Raw genomic sequence first — 10535 nt, forward strand, 5'->3', positions numbered from 1 at the left:
AGTCTTTTCCTCAAAAAGAAATTAAAATGCTTTCCCTGGCTCTTTTGTAATATTCAATTACTCAATGCTAATGAATTTGATAAATCGATCATTGAATAAGGAATTAAAAACGTGAAAACATTGATTGTATACTATAATATTATTTCTCCTCAAAATCCTTGATATCATGTATGTGTAGCCTACTGTATATCACATAGAATCAGTAGAACATCTTGCTGGTTCAACATCTTTAATCCTTTAGCAGTGCACTCTTAATTCAGGAAAAGATGATATACACATATCCACATACTTTAACCAGGTGATAGTTGTATGTTACGGTCATATACCTACAATATTTATCTTTATTTTTCTCGAGAGCTTTATAAGTCTTTTTATAAAAAAGTACATAACTTTCAAGTCCCTTCGACATCTCCTATGATTTATACAATATTTATCTTCAATTTTTTTTAGAAACTCATCACTTTTGAACTCCTAGATCTTCCAGAATGTTCGATAATGTAAGGGCATACAGGTTTAAAGATAGAGAACTCTCATTTGATACTACAAGAAGGGATACTCTCGTAGAAGGAATGAATAGATTTAATTTGGCAACATTTGAAAATAGTAATGGCTTCAAAGGTTTTCTACTGGAGGTTTTTTATTCAAAGTTTTAATATCTCAACAATTATAAAGTTAATAAAAGGTACTGAATGTAGCCTATTTCTCCTAGTAATACTTTGAATGATATAATAGAGGCCTATATTTTTTCAATTACTGTTTTATCATCATAATAATTAGGCTTGGCTTGAATACTTTAATAGTTATCTTGAGCTTTCTCGTTATTTATTACGTTGTATTCGAGCTGTTTCCTTTGTTCATTGTGATATTCTTCTGCAAACTCAACCAATATCTATCCTTTCAAAATTGATTCTAATACCAATCTCAATGCAGAAGACATATAAAGGAAAAGCTAATATTAATTTGATAAAAGTGGAATCAAGAGCGGTTGCAGAGAATAAAGGTTGTTAGTGCAGGGTATTCCATCAGTGATTTGGAAGGAGAATGTGGATGATCAATGGATGAAGATGGTAAGCGCACCACTTTCCTTCCTGGAAATGATATAATGATATTTGATGTTTTTGTTTGTTATAAACAATCAATTGGATTGATCAACAATCAAATTTCAATTGAATTTTCGATAAAGAACTTCGGATTCAAAATTATTTCTACTCAGTGACCAAGGCACAATCTAGAAACATAATTTTTATCACATATACATCACTCACACTCTATTTGGTAGAAAGCCCCAATATGGAACAGAAGAGAGTATGGGGTGATAGTATAACACCCACATCATAAATGCATTATAAACTGAATAAATTGCAATTTGGAAAAATATCTTAAAATATGCCCAACTATTATCTCTCCGGTTATAGGATAATAATGTGGAGATTGATAAGAATTGGAATTCACCACACATTATCCTGTTTTTAGTGTATGAGAGTTTAATTTCTAGAATAGAAATGCCCTCCGAGTTGGTTGAAGAGATTGTCATCCTTTCGTAGTCTTTCAAACAGGCATTCAACCTATCACTTGTCTCATAGAATTATCAAGTTTATTAGAAGGAATATATTGTAGGATACTTATAGTATGAATTCATATTCATACGTCTACTTTTCAATGTATGATTCATTATTATTGGATCATGAAGAGTTGATTTTCCCTTTCACAAATAAATAAAGAATGAGAGTTTTACAATAAGAGAACAAGTATCAATTGAGAGTTCCTCTTACAAATAATAAATTCGAAATATGTGTTTCACAATACGAAAGCAAGTATTCAATACAATTCTCAATTATGGAGAATTCCCCACGCGGTATGCATGCTTTAATAAACAGAGTGAGTCATATGTATGGGAACACATCAATAAATTGGAGACTGTTGTAGATATAATACTGTTACCTTCAGGATAAGTTATTGGTCAAGTACTCTACCTTTTGACGTACAACTGAATTTCAACCTCTCATAAGGGGGTGACTAAGGGGTTGTAACTCGAATAGTTTAAATGTAAACACCCATTGTGTGGTACATAATTTTGAAGGCCTTTTTAAAACAAGAAAGATGGCATCGATAAAAATGTTCTATGATACTTCTATCAAAATAATGGCTGATTGAAGTTTTAGTTTTTGAAGGAATGAGGGGTTGTAATTCAAATATTTTAAATTTTAACACCCATTGTGTGGTACATCATTTTTAAGGCCCCTCTAAAACAAGAAAGATGACATCAATAAAAATGTTCTAAGATACTTTTATCAAAAATGGCGGCTGATTGAAGTTTTAGTTTATAATGAAATAATTGATAAAGTTCAATCAGCCGCCATTTTAGATAAAAGTATCGTAGAACATTTTTATTGATGTCATATTTCTTGTTCTGAAAAGGCCTTTAAAATGACGTATCATACAATGGGTGTTTACATTTCAAATATTCGAGTTACAACCCCTAAGTCACCCCCTTATGAGGGGTTGAAATTCAGTTGTATGTCAAAAGGTGGAGTATTTGACCAATAACTTATCCTGGAAGTTATAGTATTATTTCTACAACAGTCTCCAACTTATTGAAGGGTTCCCATACATATGACACACTCTGTATATTCGCCCTTATATTTTGGTGTAGTTTCTAATTAGTGAGATTCAAACAAAAACCTATTTCCTGATCAAGTATGTGAAAGCCATAATTTTCCTGAAAAAGAGATCCTCCTGAGTGATTAGGCAAAATGTTCTATTGATTCTACATATAATATACAGTACATAGACAAGATAAAGGATTGTGAGAGAAATAATATTATAGTACAATCAATGTTTTCACGTTTTTAATTCCTTATTCAATGATCGATTTATCAAATTCATTATTAATAAATCAATATTACAAAAGAGCCAGGGAAAGCATGTTAATTTTCAATAAGAGAGCAACAGGTATTCGATGTGCAGGCTCTTACAAAATCGTTCATTCTGAAAGATCCAGCCGTCGAAAAGTATTAAATTTCTAGAAAAATTGAAGATAAATATTGTATGAATCGTAGGAGATGTCGATGGGACTTGAAAGCTATGTACTTTTTGAGAAAAAGACTTACAAAGTTGCTCATTTTAACATTGAAAAGATAGGAAGAATAGATATTATTTAGAACACCAATGAAGTAACACCGATCATCTGACTCTGATCATTAAAAGATCGAGATGCGCGTGGCCAGTACCTTCTATTCTAGGTACCTTGGTTACAACCTTTGCATACACTACAATATTATACCTAAAAATAATTTATACAGTTTACAAATTAGGTTCTGAAAATAATCTGGGAAGATTTCAGTTCCCTAACATTCGTAAAAACAAAATGGCGGCATATTGAAAATTTTACCAATTCGCTTACTACTTCCATGAGTTATTATCTTATTTGTTTACTACGTTGCAGTAGTATTGCCTCATTTGATGGTACCAGAAATGGATCAAGCAATCTTCCAACAAGATGGTGCTCCACCTCATTTCGCAAATCATATTAAGCAATTACAAAATGACAAACTTCATGGCCATTGGATTGGTCGTGGAATTGATTTTCTAGATTGGCCACCCCGATCACCAGATTTCACTGTTTGTGACTTCTTTTCGACCGAAGCGAAGCTGAGGTCTTAGTTTCGACTCGATCGGCTTTTGTCTGTTTGTTTGTACCGCAGTTACAGTCGCAGTTATTGTCCGATTTGGATGAGATTTGGTATACAAGTTCTTTGAAACAAGGCCCTGAAACGTATGTGTAAGGATTTTTGATAAGACCTCCTGTTTTAATATAAATTGAATATTAATTGTGCCGCTCTAAAATGTGCTGTACTTTCTTAATGACCCTTCTCATTAGTTTGAAAGTTGTAGGCTATTCATGAGCGAGGTCTACTGTTCGCAGAACTACTAGTTATGGGGTTACTTAAAGGAGAAAGTTTATATCCATGAATTCGATAATGATGTGGAAGTAAAACGATCAATAGAAGAGGAACTTCTCCGGATACCGCGGAGTTTCTTTGTGAGAGCTTACGAATCATTTCTTAAGCGCTGTTATCAGTGTGTTGCTGTAGATGTGTTTAAATTTTAATAATTTTGGACTTTTAAGGTTTTTTATTAGGCCTTGTTCTAGTTGTTTTATTTAAAAGTTATATTGCCCTAAAGTGCAACAATAAAAATATTTTTTAAAACCAAAAACACCTTTTTAATGTTTTTCAACATGCCGCCATTTTGTTTCTACAAAGGTTAGGGGGTTGAAATTCTCCCAGAATATTTTTAGAACCTACTTTGTAAACTGTGTAAAATTAAAAAATTAAGTTCGGTGCATAAATGGGCACGTAATTTAAAATCAAATGTGTAAACCTCTTCGTGGGATACCCGGTATATACGACAATTACTCATTTTGGTCATTTGATGTAGCTACTAGGTGTTATATGTTACAGTAACCAAGATTCAACTATTCATCTGTACTTCGCACCTCAATTCACATGTGTATAACTGTTTTAAACCTGATTCAAGTGTCGTGATTAAACCAGAAAACCTGATATAATGTTGAGATTTGTTAACTTATATCTTTCAGGGATCAACCGTTTTGTAGGTTCAACTTTAATCCAAATTACCTAGAGTTAGTAATGCTTCGTTGTAATTTGGAGTTATAAATCTTTTGGGCCAATGGCTTGCGTTGTAAACTGCCATAAAAGTTGAAATTATTTCACCAAAAGTAGCTACTTTATGTCCTACATTCCTTTTTACTTGTTGTAGGATGTTCATGGAAAGGCCAACCATGTCAACTAGTATTAAATTATGAGGATGGATTCACATTGTATGAAGCGGCGCCAAGTGGAATGAGTCGCAATGAATCGAAAAAGCTGTGGAGTTTTCCCTTTGAAAGGCTGAAAACGTCGGCTGATGACGGCCAACGCTTGTTGTGGCTTGATTTTGGAGGAGACGAAAGTGATATTGTGAGTATAACCAACCGCAACAATGCTTAACAAATATCAAATTATTATGATTTATACTAAATATACAAATATCAGATTATTGTTGTAAATTGCTCTTGTAGAAAAATTTAAGATGTCTAATCAATTGAATTTTTAGGAATAATAGACCAAAACTTGAAATTGAAATCACACTTACTCTACCTTTGCTCAAAATTGAAGTACAGTACCTGACTCAAAATATTGACAAATATTTAATATATTACCTGATTCAATATATTTTACAAAATCAAACATCCTGCTATCATTGGAAATATTCATAACGTTTATGCACACTATTTATTTTTGTATAGTATTGAAGCATAGTGGTGGGGGGGGGAAGCATACTACGACAGACACTTCATCAACTTTTTGTTCTACAAAAACACATTATCAGAGCAGCACTGGGTAGGCCATGAATGTACTCGAGTAGACTAATATTCAAAGAAGTCGATCACGACACTGAGACGTGACAATTTTACATATTAATAATAAAAACGTAAATTTAAAACCCTATATTCCACCATATTAAGGTCCAGAATTACGAACAAATGTGTCTAATAGGTAATGTGTCTTATAACGTCATATTCTCCAGACTTGCAAACACCAACTTCTATTCCACTGCCATAACTTGGTAAATAGATTACTAGAAAAACTCATTGATAATAAAATCACAAAGAGTTAGATATATATGGTGAAAAACTGGATATACGAGAAGGTGCATTCAAAGCTTGAAATTTTTAAGTAATTGCTATAATATCATTAATGGATTTTGCTCTAAAATTATTGTTTTTATTTCTTCATCTACACGTTTATATAATCTGTATTATGTTTTCTGTGTGGCCCGTTTTCTTGTCATACAGATATTTCTATAGATTGTATCTATAATAGGTATTATTTTAATTTATTTCCAGAGCTCAAGCTTGAGGCTTTTCTGGAAGGGCTTGTATAATTATTTTTTATTATTCCATATAACGTTCAATTTAATTATATTGTATTCTATCATGTTCATTTTTGAATACTGCAATGAACAACTATTTCATATTTCATATTCTGTTATATCATATTTATAGTGAAAATATCAAAAGTGAACTTGCTTGGGGAAGCAGAATGTGGCCACTTTGATCTAATTTTGAGCATATTGTCATGACTGCTAATTGAGTCTGAGCATAACACTGTTATTTCAGTGCTATAACAGTTTTGATAGTTTAAAAAATACAATGAATTCAATGATTTACCAAATGATGAAGAATATTCAAAGTCGAGTTGGTTCTATTCTTATCAACTATTATTCAACTATGTATCTATTCACTATTCAACTATTTACTACAGAGTGGTGTAGAGGATACGTATGTTTTTCGAACCGCTAGTACTTGGCAACGGAAGGGGGTATATTGCTCTTGAACGAATGGCTCAGTTCGAAAATGTAGATCGAGTTAGTATCGTCTAGTCCTGAGACCATTTCGTGTAGTCGATCGTCTAGGTCCAGTAACAACTGACGTTCTGACTCAGTCTACATTTTCCTGGGTACTAACTAAACTGGGAAGACCAGGTGGTTTCTTTCTCATCACAGAACCAGTACTTCTAAACGCTGCAACCCATCGGAGTACAGTATTTCGATCAGGTACTGCACCTAGACGTCCAAATCTAAAATATTGACGGAATAGCGTTGCACTGTGACTGCAGATTCATTGTTTCTGAAAAACTGCTCGACTGGGAACACACGATGTTGTACGTTCCAACGCTCCATAGCGACTGAAACGGCATAGTATGAGCCGTCTGCCAACATTCGTTCAAGGTCAATACCCCCTCTCAACGCCGAGTAATATTGGTTCGAAAAACATGCGTTTCCTTTGCACCATCTTGTATTTAAAACACAACAATTTCAACCAATTTAATGCTATCTTGTTTGTAAGCTGGAGTTTATACAGATTTACTGATATTCAAGTCGGAGCAGATGCAATATATGTTTTTTGACAATTAAATGACATATGAAAAATGTAAATTCTGTAATAATGAAATTTTAATAAAATGTAAGTAATAATAAGTTCAAGCTCTGACAGCAATTGAAACACACAAGTAGTGAAAAGCTTTTTCAAAGCGGTTTCTTAATTCAAATGATCTAAATAAGTTTGTAAAATTACATTGTTAAAGGCGTCCTTTATGCTTTTTTTGGATCCTCTTCTTAACTGTATCTAATTTCATCCAATATTCATCTGACGCGATTTGCAAGAAATGGAATTCTTTATGATCCATTTAGACTTGATTTTGAATATTATTTTATGCTGATTTTATTCATTTTCTGATAAGCCGTGCAATAGCAATAGTGAAATATTTTTTCCGCTCATCTCTAGTTGGTTTGGACCAACTACTTTTAACACTAATCTATGATTACATGAAGGCGTGGTTGAATTTATTATAATTTGTTTCATTTCTGGTTCAAACCTGCAGCTGATCTTTCTCAGTTTGAACAGAGATGGTGCAGATGGGCCAAGGTCTTAACTAAAAGATAATGGAATCTATTTCCCCATGTATAATTTATAAGTGAGTTTAAAATGCAGCCAATTTCATAAAATAATACTAGATAAATCGCTGAAACTTTCGTTACATGTTCAGAACTATTATATTAATTACTTTCACCTAACGAGAAAAAGTTTTATATTAATTTCAACTTTTTGAATTTTTCAGGAACTGGATATGGAATGCTGCCCAAAACCCATAGTTTTCATTCTTCATAATTTCCTTTCTGCAAAGATTCATAGATTAGGTTTGTATTAATCAAAGAATCGTTAATTAACTTTAACCCAGTGTCATCAATTTTGTTGTATTATTTTGATTTATAAAAAATCTATTTGATTGAACGAGAGGAATGAGAAGACTAAAATTAAGACACATTCAACGTTTGGCTAGCACTTTTCTCTCACAATTTACAACTGCATAATTTCCTGTGCTTCCCATCGTGAGATACTCCTCGAAAGAATCTAATTTTCATTAATAGTTCAATTGTGAGTAATTTACTTTGAAACAATATCAACTATTCAATTCAACATAAAACAATAAATGTATAAAACTGAACATTTGAAGTATATAAACTGGAGACTTCCCTCATGGGCAAAAATATCTCAACTTATTTAAAGTTTCATTAGCAAATAGATGACCTGAATACAATAATACACTTATTGTGAATTCATGTAAAAGATGAAATAATACAAAAACAAATAGAAAAAGTCTGAAAGCTTGATTGTCGAAAATACACACAATTTATGTAAGGGTGGCCTCTAACGATAGGACAAGTGTGTGTTGAACATGTTTGTCATATATTTTGTGTCATCAGCGAAAGGCTTCCAACAAATTTTTTTGTGGTCAGGATATCTTCGATTTTTTGTTGTTTATTTTTCCTTTGCTGCTCTATTCGAGGTTGAATTATTTTTGTATCACAATTTGTCATTTTCCAGTGTTTTTTTTATATTTTTATTGTCAGTGGCAAAGCAAGGAATGCTCTACTGGTCATCACAGGGGTCCCCCCTCCCACCAACCCAAGTGGGTCCAAGTGCCACCTTCTAGATAGAAACGCTAGCAAATTGTTGACTTTTGAAGCTTTTGGAGTACCTGAAGACTTTCCTGAACTTACATACAAAAGGCAGAGAACTGAGAAGAAATCTCTCCAATTTCAACTCTTGTATAATTTTCAGTGTATCCTCACTACCAACACATGCACATGAAACACTGTAAAAGAACAATTACTAACTCACACGAATAAGAATAACCTCACTTTTAAAACAATAATTGTCAAATGCAAAAATTTTCGTTGAAGCTGTAGAGACGGTGGGACGTGGGAAGGAGGGAGAACGCAGCTACTGAAAACCGCGACAGTAGCCGAGAACACGAAAGCCTGAATACATCGCATTGCGATGTATTTCGAGCATTATTTGAATGATCTGAAACCTGTAGGCTGGGGGCTCTAGCCAATGACTGGAGTGATCCGCAAGCCTTCTGCGCTTTATATTCATATTGAGCGTCATACTTTTCATATTCTTATCGTTTTATTTTTCAAATTTTCGGAGTTTTTGAACATAATTTCGGGGTTTGATGCCTACAAAAGTACATTTAAGAGTTGAGATTATTTAAATATTTTTAGTCCAATTCCTATACTCATCGCCGCATCAAACGATGATTGGACGCCTCGCCACTGTGTATTGGTAATCTATTTTATGTTAGAAGCCGCTGTCAAGCAGCTGTTTTCGTTCGAAGAACAACATCCATGACTAGTATGTGTTTGCACACATGTTCAACACACTTGTCCTGTCGTTAGTGGCCACCCTGAGTAATCCTGTTTTCAAACACGAAACAGTCAATTTCTGTGTTTTACGTAAGATATTTCTAAACGTTTTGTATTAAAGATCTTGGAACAACATTTTTTAATTTTGCAGATGAGTATTTGAATCTTTATAACTACCTTGACCATTTTATTTATGACATTACTATGGTACTGAGTTCTTTGTAACTCGGGATCTATAACTGTGCAACTCTGTTCAAAACATCCTGGGGATGATATTGATCAAAATTAGTTCCCAAGAGAATGCGTTGAATGCTGTTCTATCATTAGAATCTCGTATTTTATAGCCTAATACACGCCTACAGTTATTGAATTATTCACCCAGCCTGATGAATCCATGGTTGCTGCTTGAGAAATGATCTATCCATGAATATGTCTTTGTTAATAACTATATGGTATTTATTGCAGAGTCACAAATATGTTGTGCGTCGGAAATAACGAACGTGAACAAAAGCAGTTCACAGCTGTGACGTGTTGAGATGCCGATCGACGCCTCCGCCTCCGCCTCAAGTCAATTACTAGGTGGCTACTAGCAGCGCCACCTCATTCTGGTAGCCAATCACCAGGAGACTACTAGCAGATTATCAGGTTATAGTACGATGAAGGTGTTCTTCCGTTCAAAAGTACGATAAGTGATTATACATTTTGTATTTTGAATTCATTCCTATGTAAGATATACCATGTAAGATACTTTACAATCTGACTCATTGAAGTTCAAATAACTGTTGCTTTTAAAAAACATGTATGTATCTTCCCAACATTCCTCAAAGATGTGATTTTTATGCAGAAGATTTTGTATTTTTTCAAATGAGTTGAATGCAATATTGTCACAAACATTCGCTTCAGTGGATACTTGTTTCATAACTAATGTAACTTTAAATTCTTAAATTCAATTTTATTGGATGGGAACATCATGATTGATGATGCAAGCCTTCAGTTCTCTAACCTTTTCAAGTTCTTCTTCTTTGACAAAAAGAGTAAGAAATTAATTCAAATTGACTTCCTCATTACTCCAGGATTACAAATTTCTGTAATTGGCTGTTTCTATAGCTAATGGTTTTGTGTACAGTCTTTTCAAATATTTGATTTTTGATGAGTGATCGATCCTAGATCTTCTCAAATCAACTACAGAAATGTCGAATTTCTTATTATGAGTATTAAAGAAAGCGTAAAGTTTATTTTTAGCTAGGCGGAACCACTGC

At 33.3% G+C, this 10535-nt stretch overlaps 1 protein-coding gene across 1 annotated transcript in view; it reads left to right on the top strand.

Annotated features, from left to right (window-relative positions):
* The window catches only part of LOC111044439 (beta-1-syntrophin), an 80480-nt gene extending 70150 nt beyond the window's left edge, over nucleotides 1–10330 (top strand). Inside the window, exons 6-8 of the mRNA XM_039429445.1 lie at nucleotides 4783–4982; nucleotides 7686–7764; nucleotides 9742–10330. Coding sequence (XP_039285379.1) covers nucleotides 4783–4982; nucleotides 7686–7764; nucleotides 9742–9803 — 341 coding nt within the window. The 3' untranslated portion in view covers nucleotides 9804–10330. The remainder of the gene's footprint in view (nucleotides 1–4782; nucleotides 4983–7685; nucleotides 7765–9741) is intronic.
* Nucleotides 10331–10535: the final 205 nt, after the last annotated feature.

Source organism: Nilaparvata lugens, chromosome 5 (genome assembly GCF_014356525.2).
Source record: "Nilaparvata lugens isolate BPH chromosome 5, ASM1435652v1, whole genome shotgun sequence".
Taxonomy (NCBI): Eukaryota; Metazoa; Arthropoda; class Insecta; order Hemiptera; family Delphacidae; genus Nilaparvata; species Nilaparvata lugens.